Here is a 24,658-nt window from a genome sequence, read left to right as displayed (position 1 = left end):
GTACGCCACTTTCATTTTAATTTTTGATTAGATCACTGGAACGTGTGCGTTAAATTGACTGTCACATCATCTACATTGGCAAATACTTTCCTTTATTATATTGTATCTTAATAAATAATGAAATATGGATTCCTTTTTTTAGAGCAAAAACTTAACATAACACCCCTGATCAAATAATGGATCGAAATTATCATGGGAATAATGTTAATGGAAAAAATAACATTTGCACTTCACCTACAAACTGACAAATGTCATAATGTTTGAAAGAAAATTGATACATTTCACATGTAAAAAGCGGACATAAATATATATATTTTGTATAAACAATAATGATGAATCAAATAAACTATTGAAAAAACTCTGTTTATCTCCAATACTTTTATGGACTTTTATGCTTTCGAGTTTATTACCGCATCTACCCTAACTCTGTTATAATTACATTTCATTCTTATTTACATCCTTTTTTTAAATCAAATTTATAAAATGATATGGTCGATTTTGCAACAAGCAGTAACAAATAAAATTAAACGGTAATTTGTATTTATTATTATTTTTTTTTTTCAGTTACTCTACTTACTAATTGCAAACGTATTAAAACATTTGAACAAAAGTGTTTTTTGTTATGTTGTTGTTCTATAGACTTTGAATTAAATTTCAGCAGATCAAGAACAAGTTGTTAATTTAATTTAATTTAATTAATAAAAAATAATTAATTTTTAGCTCGGACGAATTTGCTATTCACTTGTTTTGTTTTAGTTTTTTTTGTTATTGTTTTTTTCAATTAAATTGAATTAACACTTGCAATAAACGTGTTTTGATTAATTTTTTTCAGCTCAACAAGACGTCGACCTTCACCTCCTCGCCGCTAGATGGCGATACATCGTACAAACTATTATTATTCGTCCTCTCGAGAAGAAGCAGAGCCAGGAAGTAGTGGAATTTGACAGCAGTGTTGTGTTTTCTCTGCTTCACCTCGAACCTCCAGGTGGTTCCGATCCCAGATGTAGCCCGTGAAAGATGCTCATCACCCTGTGTTACGTGTACCTCTGGGTGCGCTTCCACAAATGCTACTCGACGCTCATCCGACACCGACTGTCACGACTGAAGGGCAGCAGGAGCAGCCTCAGCTTCGGTCTCAGTCCTGGACCGGCCTCGGTGTCATCCCTGCTGGTACCAGGACCACCTTCTGCAGGACCAGAGGACAGAGTCTTCCTGCAGCTGGGGAACAAGTCGGTGTATGTCACCGAGCCGGAGGTAAAATAGTAGTTGAATGTTTTCTCATCATCTGATAATAAACAATTAAATGGTTCCTTCAACTTGTCATATTATTAAATGTGAATTTCAGTGAGACTGAAAAATGTTTTCATTTATTTATTTATAAACTCATTTTTCAATTGTCATTCAGTCCAATGTCATAGTAACTTTTAAAAGAAAGTTATCATATGTTTGCCATTTTATATTTCGTAAAATCATATTAAAACATTTAAATTTCCTTATATTTTATCATTGTAGCTTAAAGTTTTACCCATAATTTATTTTCTTCTTTCAATAGCAGCTGCATTATATTACAATTCCATGTCAAAGATTATCTTCACAATCTAAATCTAAAAAGATTTTTATATGCACAGGTTATCATGTGTAAATTTGGTTTTTCTTCTTGTGTTTGTTCACACAATATCGACACGACAAACATTCAAATGGAGCATGACGTCACATGAAAGCTTTCATCAGTTGACCCTTGACCCCTGCTCAATGCTTGTGTTTATGAAATATACGTGCATATATATCTGTCAGTTTTTTTTTAATTGTCCAGGAATATAACTTTACTTTTATAAATGCCTGGAGTTGTAACTAAGTGAATAATTTAAATTTATAGAGCGCTTAAATTATAAAACGTCAATTTTTATTTTTATATAGAAACTCTTAATAAATAAAGAAAACATAAACATGGTTGTGAGGTCTTTTCCAAATGTCCAAATGTAATCAAAATAAATAAAACAAGTAAAAGTATAAAGTTTAAAGTTAAAGTCAGTATAGACAAGTAAGTGCACGAAGTACAGGGAGTTTGATTGTCATTTTGGGAATGTTCATAAAGATTAATTTAATAATAATTATTAGTAAGATATACACCTTCAAAACATCCCTTGTCTTTACTGCACTTTTACAATTCAATCAAATATGTTTTTTGTATTATTTAAACAAACATCTGATCATCTTGTCCGGTGTAAACAATGTGTACAGTAACTTTAAAACATGTCACATCTACCTTCTCAAAATATAGCATTGAATCATAAATAATTATATTCCATTCAAATAGCAGCGTAATGAATACATATAATTACAGCGAAGAAATGATCAATAATTCATTTATTATTGTGAAACAGAACCAATATTTGACATAAGAATCGTTTCTATTTATTTTTCTTTTATAAGGACAAACGTTTTGCTTCACAGTTAATTTGTTCACTTAGATTAAACATTAATAGTGCATCAGCAGATGGAAGAGGAAGTTGGACTGAAAGATGTTAAAGATGCAGAGATTTATTTTTAAAACACTGGACAATTATTTTTCTCGTTCTTTGCAGGTGTGTGATGACCTCAGCAAGTGGACTCTGATGGGGTCTTCCATGGTTGGTGGTCCCCAATTGGACCTCATTTCTTTCATCATTGAAGCAACAGGACAAGCGGTTGGATACAACAAACCTCACACAACAAAGAAGAAAGTGGGTTTTTTATAAGCTTTTCTAAAGTCATTCTTTTCTTGTATCCAAAAATGATCTTTTAATTACAATAATGTATTAATATTAACTGTTTTACATTTTTGTTTTTAAGCATTGAATTTTTTATTTTTTTTAATAATTGAATTTAATAAGTTCTATATTGACAGTTGTTTTTTTTTAAGTATTAAAATTAAAATTAAATACATTCAAAATAAATTAATGTTCTAATCCAAATAGAGTTTGATATACTAATGTTCTAAATTCGAAAATTAATTTAATATATTAATTTGTAATGTTGGTTTAATGGTGCCAACATTTTTAAATTGAATTTAAAATGCAACAAATTAAAAGAATATATAATCTAAAAAATGTATGTATTGAGAATATTAAACTATATGTGTAAAATAATAATTTGATTGATTTTCAATTAATTTATAAAAAAAAAACGAATTCAACCTATCAATATACAAATTATTTAATTCAATTATTCAAAACATAATGCAAAACTCAAAGAAAATGTATTTTTAATTTAAAAAATCAAATGCATTTTAATTGGTCACATGACTGAAAGGCTCATATCTACGACAGTCTCATCCCTTCTTGTGGTCCGCAGGTGCTGAACTGGTCCGACTTCTGTCTCCCTCTGGCCTGTAGTTCTGGTCGGCCCTTCAGAGCCGTGGCTCAGGCCACCGTGGAGAACTTCAGCCGCCTGGGCGTGGCTTTCATAGAGAACCGACTGCAGCTGGATAAAGGACTGATGCCCTCAAAGATAGTCCGTAGGTTTGCTTTACCTTTTTTCTTTTAGCAAGATCGAGATAACATAAGATATTTGAGGATTAAAGGGTAGTTGAAAATGTATAGAAGGCTGAACAAAATATACAATGAAGGTAGATTTGTTCATTTATTATTCAATAAAAAAAAGTTGCTTCAATCGGAAAAAAGTATTTTTTAATTAAAAACGAAGTTGGCCCAATAAAAAAATATATATTTTAAAATAAAGAGGTACTTTTGGAAAGAAAAAAAAGAAATTCATATCAAGAATAAAGTTGCTTCATCAATAAACCAACTGACTTTCTTTTTATTAAAGCAACTTTGTATACGATTCCAAATGTATATATATTTTATTTAAACTTTTTGGGGATCTAATAATTAAGACACACATGTCCTACACATAATACGACCCAGACACAAAAAATAGTGCTTCAATTAGATATATTTTTGGAAAATCCTGCCTGTGATTGAAGCAACTTTTTAAAAGTTGAAATTCTTTAAAAAAATTTAAAGAATTAACTAGATTATTGAATTTGATTTTGGATTGAAAATGTATTTTTTTAAATTTAAGTAACTTCTTTTATTACACATATCCTGTTGATTAAAGAAACGTTTTGGTTGAAAATATATTTGTTCATTTAAGCTCATTTTTTTTTATGTTTGTGATTATTTTTCTTTGATTGAAGCACATTTTTTTTTTAATAAAGAAAATTTAATTTGAGTCAAGTAGCTTTTTTTAAAATTAAAAATAGATGTTTTGATTTACAGATATTATTTTGATTGATTTAAAAAAACAAAAATCTACCTTCCTCCTCAGCGGTTCTCCTGCAACAGTCCACTCTCAGCACGCTGCAGGAAAAGCAGCCCTTCCTGGTTCCAAGAATCACCGCGACGTTCCCACAATTGACTGAAAAGGCAACTTCCTGTCACATGCTGTCGGACCAGCAGTTCCTCCAGCTCCCCTCCGGCAGCCCCCTCTTCTCGGCCAAACACAGGAAGCAACTGGAGGAGCGCCGGCGGTCCGACCCCGTCGACAACAAGACTCAGGATCGGGGCCCCGTCAGCGACTCGGAGGACCACTCCCTGGGGAGCCACCACCACATGGACGGCGAGGGACGCCACCTCCACCTCTCCAGCTGCCACGAGTGCCTGCAGCTGGAGAGCAGCACCATCCTCTCGGTCAAGTACGCGTCGGCCGAGAACATCCCGGAGCTCCCGGCCGACGGATCGGAGCGTCTGGAGGACAGCGAGGACGAGGCTCTGGAGGAACTGGAGGATGACGGTCGAGTCTCGAAGTGGACTAAGAAACCCCCGAATGTTCTGGTGTACACGGGCGGATGTCCGGAGCGTTTCCAGAGCGTCCAGCGAGTCCTGGGAGAGTGTATCAACACGGGGAACTACATCATCTACCCTCTCCTGCCCAAGCAAATTCTGAGCGACCCCTGGCTGGACAACACTCAGCTGCTGGTCCTGGCGGAGACGGACGCCCTGACCCCGGACTTCCAGACTCGGATCCTCACGTATTTGAGTCAGGGCGGGCGTGTCCTGGGCCTGTCCTCCTCGCTGTGTCCCGCCGGTCTCTCTCTGGAGCCGAGAGTTTGTCAGAGGGGTCAGGTCTGCAGACTGTCCTTCACCAGGGAGGACAACAGCCAGCTGGACACGGACGTGCTGGCGAGCGGGAAGGTCTACATCCGGGCGGCTCAGGAAGGAGGCGAGGTGGAGCTGTGGGGGGAACTGAGGGGAGCCGGCGCTCACCAGAGAGACATGGTCATCGTCCGGGTGACGCACGGGGAGGACGGAGGGGAGGCTGTGGTCTGTCAGGTGAGGGGTGCAGCAATGTGGAAGATAAGGCCAGGGTTAATTTAATTAAAAATAAACATTTGGGTCAAATGTTTCCTTAAACCACGACGAAATATTAGGACCATTTAATGATTTTCAATTTTTATTTTATATATTATATTATTAAAGTCGTATATGAAGGGTAATTACAAGATCAAAGTCATGCAAAATAATTTAACGTTAGATTAAAGTTGTATTAAGGTAAGGTAAGGTAAAACTATTGATCCCTCAGGATTAATGCAAGATTAAATAGTATATTCGTTTACTTTGAGATTAAAGTAGTACAAAAGTATTTTACCATTACATTAAAGTAGTAAATAATGTGTAAATTACGGGAAAAAAGTCTTAGAAAGTACTTTATTAAGGGACTGAAGCTGTACAAAAACTCTACTACGAAATTAAACTTGTATATGATGTGGTTATTACAAGATTAAAGTCATATATAAGTACTTTACACATTACATTAAAGTAGTAAATAATGTGTATAATTACTGTTATAAAGTCATGCAAAATACTTTAATGCTAGATTAAAGTTGTACGAATGCTTAACTGCGAGATTACAGTTGTATTTAATGTGTTTAATACAAGATTAAAATTGTAATAAAGTCTAAAAAAACGAGATTTAGGTAGTATATTAGTTTACTATGAGATTAAAGTAGTACAAAAGTACTTTACCATGACATTAAAGTAGTAAATAATGTGTAAATTACGGGAATAAAGTCTTAGAAAGTACTTTATTATGGGATTGAAGCTGTACAAAAACTCTACTACGAAATTAAACTCGTATATGATGCGGTTATTAAAAAAGTAAAGTCTTATAAAAGTACTTTAAACATTACATTACAGTAGTAAATAATATGTAAAATACTGTTATAAAGTCATGCAAAATACTTTAATGCTAGATTAAAGTTGTACGAATGATTAACTGCAAGATTACAGTTGTATATATTGTGTTTAATACAAGATTAAAATCGTATTAAAGTCTAAACTACGAGATTTAGATGGTGTATTAGTTTACTACGAGATTAAAGTAGTACAAAAGTACTTTACCATAACATTAAAGTAGTAAATAATGTGGAAATTACGGAAATAAAGTCGTACAAAGTACTTTATTACCGGATTGAAGCTGTAAAAAAACTCTACTACGAAATTAAACTTGTGTATGATGCGGTTATTACAAGATTAAAGTCATATAAAAGTACTTTACACATGACATTAAAGTAGAAAATGTGTAAATCACGGTTATAAAGTCATGCAAAGTACTTTAATGCTAGATTAAAGTTGTACGAATGCTTAACTGCGTGATTACAGTTGTATATAATGTGTTTAATACAAGATTACCATGACATTAAAGTAGTAAATAATTCGTAAATTACGAGAATAAAGTCGTACAAAGTACTTTATTACAGGATTGAAGCTGTACAAAAACTTTACTACGAAATTAAACTTGAATATAATGCGCTTATTACAGGATTAAATGAATATAAAAGTACTTTACTGTAACATTAAAGTAGTATATAGTCTTGCGAAAGTTAGATTGGATAGATAGACTTACACAGCAGATGATAGTTTTACAAAAACAAGAACAAATCGCAAATAAACAAACCAAGTGCAAATAATGACTAAGTGTGAATATAAAGAACATAGATCAGAGGAAAAAACACAAATATATGAATAGCCTCATGAAATAATCTTGCGCAGGTCCATCTTGAAACCAGCCCAGAAGCCCAGACTCTATCCAAGGAAGGCTTCGAACAGCTTAAGGTTTGTAACCATCTTCGATATGAAATCCTGCGAGAGATCCTCACCTCGCTGGGCCTCAGCTGTCAACAGAACCAGCCTCCAGAGCCGAGTCCAGTTCACCTCCTGGCCACTTCCTCAGTAAGAACACCCGTTTATTTTTTTTAACATATACAGATGCGCTTTAACATAAGGTGATCAGTCTATGGAAGTGTATATATGTATATATATGTATATTATTGTAGGCCTGAAAACAAATGCGTATTTGGTATCCCTTGTGTTGTTTCTGGGTCAAGGAGAACAGCCTCAACCACTGCATATGGTTTAATGGAAGCCAGGGTTAAATTGTTGAATTTAGCATTTTAAATGTTTTTATTTTTTAATGCCTAAGCTTTTCATTGTTTTTTTTAATGATTGATTCAGTAATTTGTTTTGTAAAAAATGTTGAATTTGATTTTTAATTTTAAAAATTGAATATTTTCAGATATTGTATTTATTTTATAATATTCTAAAAATATTTTAAATGGATTCATGAAATAAATATTTCCCTATTCTAATTAAGAAACATATAAAATAATGTTTCTAAATTCTATGATAAAAATCATAGTCTTTTGAATTCAAAATAAAAAGGTTGGTCCTTAAAATATTATATTGTGTTAATAGTAGTTTGAAGTATCACAACAAGCTTTCATCTCAAATACATTCAATTGTTAAACAAAATCAAAATTCAACTTTCCAATATTTACATTATTGAATTAAATTATTAAATAATTAAAAAAACACTGCTACATTTCAATTAAAAAAACATTCTTTTCGAAATGTTGAATTGACCCGTTCAATATTCCGATGGTAATAATATATCTCCATATCAGCCCTAATATGTATTAAACGGATTTTTGAAGACGTCATTTTGCATTTACTAAAACTGCCCACTTGGGGGCGCTATTTCTCTCGGATGAAGTAGAAGTTGTCCCTGATTCTCAAGAGAACAATGTTGTAACGAATTCCGTGTGTTTGTGTTCTGAACGTTCTTGTGTTGAATCATTCAACTCTTTAATCTACTATATTTGTATTTCTTAAATCATTGTTTCTTTTGCGTTTTGACCTGAAGGTCCAAAGCAAGTTAGTAAATCTTACAGTATTTCAGTGTCTTTCTGAGTTATTTGGTCGTTTGATGTGTGTGTGTGAGAGCAGGGGTGTTTCATGTGTTCAGATTTGTTGAGCAGTAGCACAGTCATGGAGGTGATGAAATCCATCTGCATTTTCCTGAAGTTCTTGTTCTGTGTTGTTTAAGAAGTATTTCCAACCCTCTACGTAGTAAATAAGTGAACATGGAGGAGACAAACCTCTTGATTCGAGGGGCTCTAAACATGAAGTGTGTATATTGGCAAGTATCTGGCGTTACATATCACGATACAGGGTATTATGATAGTGTAGGAACAAGGATATATTTGTAGTATTGTCGAGTACTTGACTTTGGTGTTGCAGAATTTACAGACTCTTGACGAAGTCGTTACTGCTTTCATTTGTTTTGAAACCAAATTATGTTCAAATATTGGCTTTAAAAGCTGCTGAAGTCGACTGTATCCTCTCGTCCTCAGTCATCTGGCTGAATTACCTTGGTTCTTAAGACTGCTGCCTCCTGAAGTTTAAGTGAAACAAAAAAATTAACAAACGTTGTGAATATTTGAAGGTTAAATGTAAATAAATAAAAAAAAATCGAATTATTTTATTTTTAAACACGTTATTGAAATATAAACCATAACATAACTCTGATAAAAAAAATAAAATGACTTGAAAGCCAAAAATAGTTTTAAATAAAAAATCAGTACAATACAGTGCAGTGATATTTTCTTACATCACTACCTGCTCCCTATAAACCCCTGCAGGAGACCCTTGAAATGATCTTGCTACGTCGATTCATCTAACTCTAATAATGCATAGTTTAATCCCAGCTTCTCAATAAAGCATCTTCATGTGTCTCTCCGCAGAAGATCAGGTCCAACTTCCTGACGTGGCTGAAGAAGCACACTGACCCGAAAGGTCTGCTCAAGCTGCCGAAGGGTTCTCTCAGAATCACGACCCGCTCCGAGCTCGGGAAAGACCCCTCGCCGTCCGACGGCGTCCTGCCCCTCGTGACGGACTCCTCGCAGACCTCGGAGAACTTCAGCCTGGAGACCTACAGGAGGAACCTGAAGACTCGGCTGCTGGGGCAGACGGTGCTGTACGCCGACGTGGTGACGTCCACCATGGAGCTGCTGGACGGGTAAAGGATGTTTATGATATTAAGCTTTATTTTTAAGAATGCCACTTGATTTCAAAGAGTCACACACACACATGTGTGTGTGGGAGGGCAGGTGGGCTGGAACTAATTTAACGCCCGACTGACCTCAGCGCGGCGCAGGCGAGCCGCCCCTAATAGACTCCTTTGTGTGCGTCCACATGTGAGAAAAAAGTGGCCATTGAGCAGGTCCATCAGGCGGCAGGTGGGAGCAATTAAAACTGTCATAAAGTTTGACAAATGGCTCTCGGAGCGGCGCTGAGCTGATTGGAACAGACAGTGTTATCATTAAAGTTGTACAAAACCCTAAGTGGGGTGAAGGAGTGGGACGTCCAGCCCCGAAAACCTCTTGCGTTTGTTTGATATCTTTGCTAATATCGCAGTTTCCAGATGTTTCCACCTTTTTTGATTAATGCTCCGACAGGACGCCTGCTTTTAACATCATCGCACGGGCGACCAGGAGGGGGTCAGGGGGGCGGGGGGGGGGGGGCATCATCTGATAGTCAGCCGAGGTTTGAGGGGTGCGTCTCTTTATGTATCATATTTTTTCAAATTTGTTATTTTAAAGCGAAGTCTGATGAAGCCTAATCAGAGGGTCACTTTTTTTTTTATTGTAAGTCAATGAAAAGGAACATTCCTTCAGACATTTTCATCAGGATCTCCCTGGGATTGGGAGCAATCGAGAGACTTGTGAGGGGTGGTCTTGTCCTGGTCTGGACTTTTTTGGTATTGTCTTTTGAGTCGAATGTATCCTCTTGTCCTCAGTCCTCCCCAGAAGCTGCACGATTTTATTCTGCGTGATTAACTGAAAGTTCGACCAAGTATCTTGGGACTTTTTTGGTATTGTCTTTTGAGTTGACTGTATCCTCTTGTCCTCAGTCTTCCCCAGAACCTGCAGGATTTTTTTCTGCATGATAAACTGAAGGTTTCGACCAAGTATCTTGGGACTTTTTTGGTATTGTCTTTTGAGTCGACTGTATCCTCTTGTCCTCAGTCTTCCCCAGAACCGGTCCGATTTTATTCTGCGTGATTCACAGAAAGTTCGACCAAGTATGTTTGGACTTTTTTGGTATTTTCTGCTGAGTCGACTGTATCCTCTTGTCCTCAGTCTTCCCCAGAACCTGCAGGATTTTTTTCTGCATGATAAACAGAAGGTTCGACCAAGTATCTTGGGACTTTTTCGGTATTTTCTGCTGAGTCGACTGTATCCTCTTGTCCTCAGTCTTCCCCAGAACCTGCACGATTTTATCCTGCATGATTAACTTAAAGTTCGACCAAGTATCTTGGGACATTTTTTTGGTATTGTCTATTGAGTCGACTGTATCCTCTTGTCCTCAGTCTTCCCCAGAACCTGCAGGATTTTTTTCTGCATGATAAACTGAAGGTTTCGACCAAGTATCTTGGGACATTTTTTTGGTATTGTCTGCTGAGTCGACTGTATCCTCTTGTCCTCAGTCTTCCCCAGAAGCTGCACGATTTTATTCTGGATGATCAACTGAAGGTTCAACCAAGTTTCTTGGGACTTTTTTGGTATTGTCTTCCGGGGGACTGTATCCTCTTGTCCTCAGTCTTCACCAGATTGTATTCCGGAAGACGTGATGACTGCTGCCATCTAAGTGCTATTTTTTTTCTACACCAACCACAAAAAACTATGAATAAAATAATGTATGATTTTAAAGCCAAAAATAATGATTAAAATATATATATATTTCTTTTAAGAGGCTACAAATTAAAAATGTTACATTTTGAAAATATATTTTTGAATAATGGGAATTTGCATATCACACTTTATGTGTAAAATAGGATTCATTCACTTCATTTCTTCCATTCAATGATTAAAAAAAAACTTCAAATTTCAATGTAAAAATAATTAAATACAGTTATTCAACAACATTTAAAACAAAATAACAAAGTTTCAACGTGTTAAACTCAACCATTCAATGAGACTGATATCCTTCCGTATTTCAAGGGTTCATTATTTAACCGATGAAAACTGTGATCATAACTTAAACAAGTTATTCCCAGTCAAAGACCATCACGGCGCTTCTCGTCAGAAAACTCTCATTTCATTCTAATTGCACTTTTAATGAAATGAGTTGATCATCAAAGAGGTGCTGCTGTGTCCTTTGTAATCTGCCGAGATGTCTGTCGGGAGGCTTATTCCCCGATAAATAGAGCTTCAGGACGGCCTATTAGACACAGAGTGAATGTGTTTGGAGGCTAATTGCCCTCGGGTCAGAGTCTGGGATCGGGGAGCTGATGAAAGCTGCAGTGTAAGAAAGCCAGAGCTGTTATGGAGTGCGGAGACTTAAAGCAGAGACTGAATACTATTCAGCGTGTGTGTTTGCCAACAGTATTAATGCTTTGTTTGGCAGCGAGGGGCTGAAGAATGCCAGCGCCGGCGCTGAGAGTGTTTCTCACAAGGTCGCGCCACACCGAGGACGCTGGGATCGGGCCGACGAGAGCCGGTGATGTCAGCGTCGGTACCGTGTTCGGCTCTTGGACCGTCCTCTGCCTTCGCCATGGTCTCGTGAGCGATTGGAAGAAATCTGGCGAAATACGATACTTCGGCGACCATATATTTTTATTGATTATATTGCGATACTGTAGTAACTTTCTGGCAAAACATACCAGCAAAAACCGAGACAAATCTTCAACTAATTTTAGGATCCAGATGGTTTTTCTAAACATGAGCAAACCTTAACCCAAACTAGGAGCGTGTATTGTAAAGTAAACTAAAGTGATACCTTAGTAAAAAGTATATATGTGTAGTATTGTCTAGTACTTGACTCTGGTTTTGTGATAGTGTAGTAAAAAGTATATATGTGTAGTATTGTCTAGTACTTGACTCTGGTTTTGTGTTAGTGTAGTAACACGTATATATGTGTAGTATTGTCGAGTACTTGACTCTAGTGTTGTGATAGTGTAGTAACAAGTATATATTTGTAGTATTGTCGAGTACTTGACTCTGGTGTTGCAGAATTTAAAGACCACATGACTCTTGACGAGGTCGTAACTGCTTTTATTTGATGTGAAACCAAAGTTTTACAAAACATTTGGTTTAAAAAACGGCTGGAGTCGACTGTATCCTCTCGTCCTCAGTCAACGCCAGGATTTCCATGATTTTATTGTTCCTTTAGATGCTTAGGATGTAATGACTGATCGAACTATCCATCTAGTGGCTAAAGGTTTCTTTGCAAGACAAAAATAAAAACCAGAAAGATTCGCTAATATCAATCTATACACATTAATTGTAATAAAGAAATGTGATTTTTTTTTTTTTTTACACACATAATTAAAATATAACCTATAAAAGAACTTTGATACAGTATCGTGAAAAAGAAAATATTGCGATATATGAGTTTATCAATATTTTTAGTCAAAACTAGGGTTGTGTATTTGCACAAATCTGGCTACACAATATGTATCACGATACTGGGAAAAAGATATTTGTAGTATTGTCGAGTACTTGACTCTGGTGTTGCATAATTTACAGACCACATGACTCTTGATGAAGTCGTAACTGCTTTCATTTGTTTTCAAACTAAAATATGTCCAAACATCAGCTTTAAAAACTGCTGAGTCGACTGTATCCTCTCGTCCTCAGTCAACGCCGGGATTTCCAGGTTTTTATTGTTCATTTAGCTGTGGAGGTTGAATGACTGCTGCTATCTAATCAAATTATTTTATTTTTACACACACTTAATTTCAATTCAGACCGTAAAATAACTATGGAAAAAATTAAAAATGACTTAAAAGCCATAAAGTGCTGTTGAATATCAATACTGTTTTGTGGAAAATAATTTGCAATCTTTTCTTACACCGTTACGAAGCAATAAACCCTTCTTTTTTTCAAATTTTAATTCCTATTTGGCTTTTAAGTGACATTGGTTTGTCCGTAAGTCAGATCATTTCATCAGGGTCAAACTCAATCACACGAAATCCTTTAGCCGTCTACGTCAATGCCTGAACAAAATGTATATTTACCAAACTGTGCTTAACAGTTATGATATTATGATATTATGATATTATGTTATTATGATACGAGTTTAAAACACTTCAGGAATTCTATTTCAGGTGTTGAGAGTAAAACAGAACTTTAAGGTTCACTGGCTGCACCTCAGGAAACTAATGTTGCTTTTTTTTTTTTCCCGAAACCCATTAGAGGTTTGAATCCTCGGTTGACTCACAATCGGATACTTATATTTTTGAGTTCCTGATTTGATTCCGAATCAATTCTTCATTCATCAATTCTTGTGTCTGTTCAATCCAATTTGGGGTTTTGACGATGGATTTTTAAATTGGTTTAAGTCTTGAGGATGTTTGAGGCATCAGAGAAGGAGCATTACTGCAGGGCGGTGATTGGTTTAGACCGTCTTTGACTGGTTAACGTCTTGATTTGGCTTCTTTGTTGGCTCGGCTTCTTCCTCATGTTAATTGTTACCGGACAAAGAAAGACAAAATAATCATAAATTGTATGTTCTCTTGATCTTGTTTTGATTGACAAGAATCACAATTGATTGTATCCTCTTGTCCTCAGTCATCGTAAGATTTCAAGAATCGGGTGATACTATATGTATCACGATACAGGGTTAACTATATACAGTATTACGATATATAGTGATTCTGTAGAAATAAGGATATATGATACGATTATACTGTAGGAACAAGTATATATTTGTAGTATTGTCGAGTACTTGACTCTGGTGTTGCAGTATTTACAGACCACATGACTCTTGACGAAGTCGTAACTGCTTTCATTTAGTTTTGAAACCAAAATATGTCCAAACATCAGCTTTAAAAGCTGCTTGAGTCACTGTATCCTCTCGTCCTCAGTCATCGCAATATTTCAAGAATCGGTAGATACTATATGTATCACGATACAGGGTTAACGATATACAGTATTACGATATATAGTGATTCTGTAGAAATAAAGATATATTTGAAGTATTGTCGAGTACTTGACTCCAGTGTTGTAGTATTTTCAGACCACATGACTCTTGACGAAGTCGTAACTGCTTTCAGTTGTTTTCAAACCAAAATATATCCAAACGTCAGCTTTAAGGAGTCCACTGTATCCCCTCATCCTCAGTCATCACTGGAATTCCATTGCTCCTTTAGCTGTGGAGGACGTAATGACTGCTGCCATCCAATCGAAAAAATGTTGTTTTTATACATAATTTCAAATCATAAAATTGATAAAGTTCTGTAAAATATCGTTAAAACATCAACTGCATCCTCTTGTCCCAAGTAATCACTTCATCAAAGCTTTAGCGGCAAGGACGAAACGACTGCTGCCATCTAGCGTCCGGGAGCTTAATAACAACGGAAGAAATGATCATTTTCATTTTCATTAAAAACTATGATTATTGCAATATTAACCGTAAACGAACTATGATGAAACTAAAATGTGACTTAATGTGTAGAGTGTATCAATGTTTTCATCCCTAGAAGAATCAAAAATATCATTTTGGTTGAAATGTCTTTTCTATTGATTATTACTGTCTGAAAGTTTTTTTTTGGATAAATAGGTCAGATTCATGCGTCAAGATGCAGATGTTTACTTAAAGATAAACCTGTAAACTGGTCAAAAATAAGCCAAAAACAAACACTATATGAATCATTTTTAAGTTTTTCTTTACATAAAGTTCGACCCAAGTATATAATGATGGCATTAAACTGGTCCATGGTGCAAAAAACATCCATTTTCGTATGTCCAGTCCCCAGTTCAACTCCTTCTCACATCCCATGTCTACCGATCTACAGATCGATTGCTTTTGTCTGGGACCTCCTCGGACCTGATGCGCTCGACGCTCCACTCGCATCATGACGACCATCGGTTCGGGTGTTCTCCGGGACAACCGTCTCGAAGAACTGTCCTCCTACTACTGCAGCTCCTCCTGAGAACATAATGATTCCCTTCCTGCTGGGCCGACCCCGGAGCCTGGAGAAAACACACTTCCTACTGGCCAGACCTGAACACCCATGGGTCCACTTTCTCACTCGTGTACTTCCATCAAAGAAAACACAGAGCGGGCGATGTAAATGTTATTCTGAATATTCCCCCCTTTACAGTGGTGGGTCGTACAAGTTCCATATGGAAAGGATTTTGGGGCGCTTGGTTTTTTATTCACACTTGATTATTCTACATTATTCTGCCACTTTTATTAGTTGTATTTGAAGGACATTTCCAGCAGAACCGTCTCATCCGGGCACTAAATGGTGTTTTGGGTCGTTGGCCCGAATCCCTGGTAATCACTATTTGTTTGGACAGGCAATCCAATATCCTAACTGACAGTGTGCGGGATTAGAGTCTGGTTTTCCTGTTAAAAGTACCAGTGACAGCACTTACATGGGGGGGTGGGGGGGAATGGGTTCCCCATAACTCCGCGGCAAGAGGTTGGACCCTAAAAAAAATCCAATTGGTCCAATTGACCTCGCATTCTCCACCTGTAATTATAAAAGATTGTAAGCAGATGCCCGAAAAGTTCCTGCAACTCACATGTGGCCGAGTGTTGGAGTGGAACGGGGAGGACCAGTGGATGGTATGCTACACTATGCAGGGTCACTCTTGGACAGGTCCAGACCCCGAAACTCCCATGTGGGGGTACAGAGAGTTCAGGTTCTTATTTGGTTCTCCAGTCTTATTGCTCCCACCTGCTGGTACCAATTTGGTTATGGATTCACGGTTCAGTTTTTAGTGGTTTGTGATTTTGTTTTTTGTAAATCTACCCAAGTCGAAACTGTGTCAATAACCCAACAAAACTAGGGGTGTGGATTGAAAAGAGTGTGGCGATACGATATGTATATACAATACGATATATTTGTATTGATGAGTACTTGACTCTGGTTTCGCAATATTTACAGACCACATGACTCTTGACGAAGTCGTAACTGCATTCATTTGTTTTCAAACCAAAATATGTCCAAAGATCCGCTTTTAAAGTTGCTGGAGTCGACTGTATCCTCTCGTCCTCAGTCATCGCCAGGATTTCATTGTTACTTTAACTGAGAAGGACGTATAAACTGCTGCCATCCAGCCGCTGGAAGTTCAATTTCAACACTAAAATGAACAAACTCTAAATATTTCTAAAGTAATTGTATAATTAGAAAAGTTTATTTTTCAAACGATATAGAGCTGCTGAATATCTATACAGTATTATTTTCTTAAATTATGACAATATTAAAGTGCATCAATATTTTCTTACACCTTTTTGGCAAATTTAAAATCCGCCTTAGATTCAAAATTGCTTTAGAGATTTTGGTCGCTGTATGGAAAAGAAGTTTGATTTTACTATTTTAAATTATTTATTTATTAGACGATAACCAGTTTGAGGGAGGGTCAAAGGTCAACCCTACTTACTTCACATCATCTTTAAGGTGGCCACTGCATCCTCTCATCCTCAGTCATTACTGGAATATCCCGTGATTTCAGTGTTCCTTTAGCTGCGGAAGACGTAATGGAATTGAAAAATGTTGTTTTATTACAAACTTTGTTAAAATATAAGCCACGAAAAAACTGATTTTGATCGGAAGAAGATCGATTAAAAAAATAACTACTGTATCCTCTCATCCTCAGTTATCACAGGGATTAATTGCGGTTTAACTGTGGTGGATGAAATGAGTGCTCCCATCTAGTGGCCGGGAGTTTAATTGCAACACAAATTGATAGTTTTAATTCTCAAAAAAATCGAATTACTTTATTTTATTCATACTTTATTGAATCTAAACTATAAATGAAATATGATGAAACTAAAATGTGACTTAATGTGTATAGTGTATCAATATTTTCATCCCTAGAAGAATCAAAAATCGAATCATCGTCATCATCTTAGTTAAGAAAGTTGCAGATTCTGAACTTAAACAAAGATCTCATTTAAAAATGAATGTAACTCAATGATGTTTAAGTCAAATAAGTTTTTCGGAGCCGAGTCCTAATGCGTCTGAAACAAAGATTCTGTTAAACAGGCAGAATATGGACGTCTAAAGGACATTTTAAATCTGCGACCCCGAGGAGCAAGATCATCCATCAGCTCTCTGGGTAAATGGAGCCGACACCTTCTAATGGTGCCATTTTAGAAACGCTGATTTCTATATAAACAGGATTATGTCAATTAATCACATTTACAGATTAGTGGCTCTCCTGGCCGACTGATCAATACAAAGCTGATTATTCACAGCCGATCCTGTTTGAGGCGAAATCGGCATCGACGCCTCGTAAGGGAATCATCTTTTTTTTCGGGAGCTTGTTTTAATCTTCAGAGTGATGGCTCGGAGACAAATAATCTTTTAGCGGCGCCGTCTAAAATGGGACGCCTCCGGAGTCGTAATGTTGGACACCGTGCATGATAAGTGGGTCGGCCGGCGCTGTTGTGGGAACGAGTCTGTTGATTTTGGGGAGAGCGAGGAACCTTCTTTTTAATTAAGCGTGTCCTTCTTTTTTTTCTTCTGGGCTTCTTTTCCCGGTTGCCATTGTGAGGCTGTGAGAAAGAGTGACATGCGATCTGACGACTCAATCATCTTCTTTTCTCCGGGAGGCTCAGCTGGAGGCCGTTTATCCTCCGTTGAGCTCGACCTCTGAGGCTTAGCTGACCTCTCACGCCAGCGCTCGCGGGCCGGGCTGGTACTTTTCTGATGTTCGTCCTGGAAAAGTGTTTTAATTGTCTAGCACTACGCTCACAAACATGTTTAATATTAAGTATATATCCTGTTATTACTCCAGAAAACTGCTCTTAGCCTGTCGTGACCTCAACTAGGGTTGAAAAAAAATATTGATAAACCAAAATCAAAATATATTTTGTTCTTCTTGATACTCTATCGATATTCAACAGCACTGTATCGATTTAAAATATATATAAATATATATATAAAATATATGTTGCTTTCAAATCATGTATCATCTTTATTGTAAGTAACTAAGTAATTTTTATTTGTATAGCGCTTTTCCAGATCAGGGTCACAAAGCGCTTAAACAATCAAAACAATATTCAATAAAGTATATACTTTAAAGATCAAGATAAAACTGATAACACAACAGGAGTTCCAGAAAATCAAGGAAAAGCCTGAACAAAGAGAAACGTCTGAAGATGTTTCTTAAATGACTCCATCAAGCAATAGTAATTTATGGTTTATATTTCAAGGAAGTTTGTATAAAATACTTTGGTTTTAGGTTAAAATAGGCTTTGTTAGAGATAAAATAATGTATTTGATAAATGGATGTAGCGAGATCATTTCAATGGTCTCCTGAAGGTGTCAGTAGAGAGCATGTGTGTAAGTAGTGGTGAAAGAAAATAACGATACACTTGGATATCACAATTTTCTTTCACGATGTAATATTCAACAGCACTAAATATATGACAAAATAATTATTGTTTTTTTGTATTTAGAACTAACATGCAAATAACATTTTTGTGTTGAAATTGGAGATGACTGAGGACGAGAGGATACAGTTGAGTTAAACTTGCGCTACACGGCGGCAGACATTACATCCTCCGCAGCTAAAAGGAACAATGATATTCCGCTAGATACAGGTGAGGACACTGAGGACGAGAGGATACAGTGACTCCAGCAGATTTTAAAGCTGACGTTTGGACATATGTAGGTTTAAAAAACAAATTAAAGCCGTTACGACTTTGTCAAGAGTCATGTGGTCTGTAAATTCTGCAACACCAGAGTCAAGTACTCGACAATACTACACATATATACTTGTTCCTACAGTATAATCGTATAGTTACCCCTGTATCGTGATACATATCACCAGATTTTTACCAATACATACCCTTATCCTCGACTAATCTAAACCTCTCACTTATTTTCTGGTTGCCAGCAAATAGTTGAATTTTTTTTTCATAGGCACTCTCTCTGTCTTTGTTAAAAAAAAAAAGTTAAACTTGCATAAATGGAATTTAAATAAAAATATATGAGTATAATCACCCAGAGAACCGACAGTAGGAAGGAGGTGCAACAACACCTGTTTAACCGTGCCGTCGGTAGCAACACTTTAAGTCTGACGAACTCCCTGCACTTTACTCGCTTCTATTTATTCCTCAGCCTGACAAGAGACTCCTCAGATTGCAAAGGTGCATCTCAGGGTATTTATTTCACACTTTTGACACCTTGTTTTTTGGCACCTGGCGTCATCCCACTTTCATTCAAATATATCCTGAGATGGGAGCTGCTCCTACATTCCCCGCGTGCTTTCATTAGCCGCGGGCTACACACATCTGGCTAACATTTGCATATATTTCAGGATTGCACTTTGTTTTTCTATGAAACGACTCTTCCACCCGAGGGTCACTTCAACCTGATATTCCACATACGCCCTCAGCAGAATAATCTGAAGTCTGTCCATCATACAGGAACTGAGTTGGTGAGTGGAGGGTTTTTTTTTTTCTGAATATATTTGCTTCTTGTTTTCCCTGCAGCCTCTATCATCAGCTGCCGAAGGACGTGGGTTTAGTGGTGATCGCTGCTCAACAGAACCAGGGGAGAGGTCAGTGATCGTCCTCGCACTTTTGTGTAGACACGACTTTACATGTGCTGTAAGAAATATAAGAGAACACTATAAGGTTCATTTGATTGTGCAATATTAACATTTTAAAAGTTGTTTCCAATCAAAATAAGTTGCTTCAATAAAAAAAACAAAAACATTTTCTATCAAAAACAAAGTTTCTTTAATCAAAAGGAATGTATTCAATCAAAAAGAAAATATGCATCATCAAAAGAGGTTCTGCATTCAACAAAAAGTTGCCTCAATCCAAAAGAAAGTTGCTAAAGAAAACATTTTCTTTCATCAAAAAAGTTGCTACAATCCAAAGAAAAGTTGCTTCAATAAAAGAAAACATTTTCTATCAACAACAAAGTTGCTTCAATAAAAGAAAACATTTTCTATCAACAACAAAGTTGCTTCAATAGAAAGAAAACATTTTTTTTCATCAGCAAAGTTGCTTAAATATAAAGAAAGTTGCTACAATCCAAGAAAGGTTGCTTCAAAGAAGAAAAACATTTTTTCCTGTAAACAACAAAGTTTATTCAATTAAAAAATAATGTATTAAATCCAAAAAAAAGTTACTTCAATAAAGAAAAACATTTTCTTTCATCAACAAAGTTTCTTCAATAGAAAGAAATGTGCTTGAATCCAAGAAAAGTTGCTTCAATGAAGAAAAACATTATCTATCAACAACAAATTAGCTTAAATAGAAGATAAGTTGCTCCAAAAAAAAAAAACCTTTTTCTGTCAACAATGAAGTTGCTTTAATTAAAAAAAATGCTTCAATGTGGAAAAATGCACATCAGTTGCATTAATCAAACAAAGATTTCTTTAGTAAAACGAGGGAAAAAAAACACGACAATCAAAGAAAAAAGTTGCTTCAATCAAAAGTAATATTTTCCATTTAAAAAAACGTTCTTAAATCAAAAATATATTTTCAATCAAAAGAAAATGTTTCTTCATCAAAATAAACAGGCTTTAAACAAAAAACTATTCAACAAAGAAAAAGTATTTGAAATTGTTCTTGGATTGAAGAATTGTCTTTTTGGGGGTTTGGGCCAAATTTTGGGTTTTTGACTAAAGTGAAAGAAGTTTTGAAGTTGTTTGTTTAGTTTTTTGTAAGCTTTTTTTTATGAAAATGAAATGATAAAGAATCATATCATTCATTCTTTCACAGGTTTGTCACAGTCAAACCTAAAAACCCTAAACCCTAAAAATAATGCTTGTTGTTGAAATATATACTGAAAAAACTCCTGAGGGATCAATAAAGTTCTACCTAAAATGTCAACTTTGTTTTTCCTCTCCTCTGAAACATCCTTGGGATCAGGTCGAGGCAGAAACGCGTGGCTCAGTCCTCTAGGCTGCGCCATGTTCACCTTGTGTGTGCAGGTGGATCTGAAGTCCAGGTTAGGGAGACGGATCCCCTTCCTGCAGCACTTGGCAGCTCTGGCCGTCATCGAGGCGGTTCGTACTCTCCCCGGATACGAGGTGCGTAGAAAGAATTCATCACTCGCTTCTCGTCTCAACTGAAGTTTTGTGTTTTTTATTCGTGGCCAACAGGACGTTGACTTGAGGGTAAAGTGGCCGAACGACATCTACTACAGTGACCTGGTCAAGCTGGGGGGAGTTCTGGTCACTTCTACGGTCATGGGCTCCACCTTCCACGTGCTCATCGGTAACTATCTCACGATGTTGACCCACCAGTGTTATTGTTTTTGTTCTCTCCGCCTTCTTCACAATTATGAGTCCATGTTTTCTATGGAAGTGCCGTCGAAAAATATTGATCGGTCGAATCTAAAATTTCAAATCGTATATTTTGCGCGTTAATTATGTACTTTTAAGCGTGTGTACAAGCCTGTTTTTGCATGCTAATAATGTACTTTTAAGTGTGCGTAAAAGTTTTTTTTGCGCGCTAATTATGTACGTTTAAGTGTGTGTACAAGCGTGTTTTTGCTCGCTTATTATGTACTTTTAAGCGTGCGTACAAGGGGCTTTTTGTGCGCTAACTATGTACTTTTAAGCGTGCGTACAAGTGTGTTTTGCGCGCTAATTAAGTACTTTTAAGCGTAAGTACAAGGGTGTTTTTGCGCGCTAATTATGTACTTTTAAGCGTGCGTACAAGTGTGTTTTGCGCGCTAATTAAGTACTTTTAAGCGTAAGTACAAGGGTGTTTTTGCGCGCTAATTATGTACTTTTTAGCGTGCGACAACAGTTTTTTTGAGCGCTAACTTTGTACTTTTAAGTGTGCGTACAAGTGTGTTTTGCGCGCTAATTAAGTACTTTTAAGCGTAAGTACAAGGGTGTTTTTGCGTGCTAATTTTGTACTTTTAAGCATGCATACAAGGATGTTTTTGCGCTGATTATGTACTTTTAAGCGTGAGTACAACAGTGTTTTTGCGCACTAATAATGTACTTTTAAGCGTGAGTACAACAGTGTTTTTGCGCGCTAATAATGTACTTTTAAGCATGCGTACAAGGATGTTATTGCACTGATTATGTACTTTTAAGCATGCGTACAACAGTGTTTTTGCACCCTAATAATGTACTTTTAAGGGTAAGTACAAGGGTGTTTTTGCGTGCTGATTATGTACTTTTAAGAGCGCATACAAGGCTGTTTTTTAGTTTGATATTTTAATTCCAGTAAAAGAATTTCCTAAATTCAACGTTTTCTGATATACAGTCGTGTAAATTCAATATATAAATGTCGTTATAATGGTGTCACCAGTCAATACCAGAGGTGCTTCCTGAGCTACTTGATCATCTATATTGTCACGTGATCGTCTGCGTGTCGCATGATTGGCTGAAAGTTTGAAGTAGCTCAACATTTTTATATTGAATTTAAAAGTCTACGAATGTCAAAATATTGAGTTTAGAAAATAATTTTCGGAATTATTCAAATTATAATCTCAAACTCTGTGGAAAAATTAGTTTTTATTTATTTATATATTTTATATATATATTTATACATTTTAAAATCAAAAATTATGATTATATCAAAAAAAATTAAAGTTTTTTATGTCAATATTCTGATGTCAATATTCTGATGTCGCTGCTATTCTTCCACACCATCGTTCAAACCCTGTGTGATGTCATCAGGCTGCGGCTTCAACGTGAGCAACAGCAACCCGACCGCCTGCATCAACGACCTGATCCTGCAGCACAACGCCGAGAACGACCAGAGCCTGCAGCCGCTCAGCTGCAGTCAGCTGCTCGCTCGCACCGTCACCTGCCTGGAGATGCTGATCTCCAGCTTCCAGAAGAACGGCCCGGACGGGGTCCTGCCGACCTACTACAAGAGGTGGCTCCACAGGTGAGGCCCCTCGGGATTCTTCAAGAGGTTGTTTTATTCGCTGATGCTTTTCTGACTCTGTGACGTCAGCGGGACTCGGGTGAGACTCTGGAGCGAGGACGGGCAGGAGGCCGACGTGGTGGGTCTGGACGAGAACGGCTTCCTTCAGGTCCACAACAAAGAGGACGGTCTGGTGTCGGTGGAGCCGGACGGCAACTCCTTCGACATGCTGAAGAACCTGGTGATGGTCAAACGCTCGTGAGTCCAGGAAAAAGAAGACGTTACTCTCCGGTTTGATCTGAAGTTTACAACCAGATGTTTATGTTAAAAATGTACCTTTGCAGCGTTTAATATTCTCTCTTCGCATTTTGACCATTTTCTTGTATGTTTAGTGACATTCCAAGAGTTTTCTCGTTGCATTTTCGTCATCCATGCTGGGATATATTTCATGTTTGGTTGAACCAGCTGCTTGCACTTAAATTTATTCATTTTATTGTAACTACATCACTGGAAAAAACACTAAAAATCAGTTTACTTGATTTTTATTTTTTTTGCAACGTTGTTTTCCATGTAACTGTCTTTTTATGTTTACATGAAGCACAATGTATATGGATATTATAAATAAATAATATTTGAAGACTAATATATTATCGACTCTCTTTTATTTTTAAATAAATACCATTTTTTAATTTCCGTGTTTTCACTTTTGCAAGAAGAAAATGTTGCAGATATACTGGTTGTGCGTCAGTGTTTGCTCTTGATTTTTGTGATTATTTAAAAGGGTATCTACACAAACAAAGATTAAATATCAAATTCAATATGATAAATATTACTTGAAAATAGGAATATTAATTTAAAAATACTTCACAGGCTCAGACGTTTTTTTTAAACCAAAATTTGTGTCGATCTCCACATATATTAGTTTAAAATCAGCGTTTTTAATCATTGTATCTTGACTCGATACATAATGTCTGAACATTGTTTAGCCTTTATTATTTTTGATAGTTGTTTGTTATTGAGGTAATTTTGTTTCTTGGTCATTTTTGGTAAAAGAAAAAATCTATATTAATTAAAAAAAGTGGCTTTAATTAAAACAAAAAAGATTCCCTTGAAGCAATATTTTTGTTTCTCTATTAATTAATAAAAAGAAAAGCTTTTTGTAACAAAGAAACTTTAGTTTTTTTTAATAAATCAAAAGAAAAGTTCCTCGAAGCAATATTTTTTGTTTCTTTTTCGCTTAAAGAAACATTTATTTTTCACTTACTTACTTTTTTATAGAATAATAATTATATTATGTATGTAATGTATGTAATACTTTTATTTAAAAATGTAAAAATAACAAACTTTTTTTTCAGGTAAGAACAAGTACTTAAAAACTATTTTACTCACTGACGTCTCTTTATTAATTTTTTTCATAATTTATTTTAATAATTTCTACATTGAAAGGTTGAATTTTTCTCTTTTTTTTTTCAATCATTCAACAAAAAAAATGAATATAATAAACTTTTTAAACACACTCTGGAAGAAGA

General features: G+C 36.2%; 1 protein-coding gene across 1 annotated transcript; it reads left to right on the top strand.

Annotated features, from left to right (window-relative positions):
* Positions 1-941: 941 nt before the first annotated feature.
* Positions 942-23,772, top strand: hlcs (holocarboxylase synthetase (biotin-(proprionyl-CoA-carboxylase (ATP-hydrolysing)) ligase)). The gene is made up of 11 exons (XM_087807577.1): positions 942-1,254; positions 2,586-2,723; positions 3,334-3,496; positions 4,309-5,312; positions 7,032-7,211; positions 9,062-9,336; positions 19,776-19,843; positions 21,168-21,328; positions 21,401-21,515; positions 22,937-23,150; positions 23,220-23,772. Exons 1-11 carry the CDS (start codon positions 1,018-1,020, stop codon positions 23,389-23,391), a joined length of 2,727 nt encoding a protein of 908 aa, XP_087663703.1. The 5' UTR covers positions 942-1,017; the 3' UTR covers positions 23,392-23,772.
* Positions 23,773-24,658: the final 886 nt, after the last annotated feature.

This window comes from Callionymus lyra, chromosome 14 (assembly GCF_982586985.1).
Source record: "Callionymus lyra chromosome 14, fCalLyr1.hap1.1, whole genome shotgun sequence".
In the NCBI taxonomy this organism is placed as follows: domain Eukaryota; kingdom Metazoa; phylum Chordata; class Actinopteri; order Syngnathiformes; family Callionymidae; genus Callionymus; species Callionymus lyra.
Note: the sequence above shows the minus strand (reverse complement) of the source record. Positions and strands in the feature narration are given on the sequence as shown.

Excerpts from the sequence above, each read along its gene's own strand:
- hlcs (XM_087807577.1), top strand. The coding sequence starts at position 1,018 with ATGCTCATCACCCTGTGTTACGTGTACCTCTGGGTGCGCTTCCACAAA. Across the intron at positions 21,516-22,936 it reads CACCTTCCACGTGCTCATCG|GCTGCGGCTTCAACGTGAGC; the intron begins GTAACTATCTCA and ends TGATGTCATCAG. Across the intron at positions 23,151-23,219 it reads TACAAGAGGTGGCTCCACAG|CGGGACTCGGGTGAGACTCT; the intron begins GTGAGGCCCCTC and ends CTGTGACGTCAG.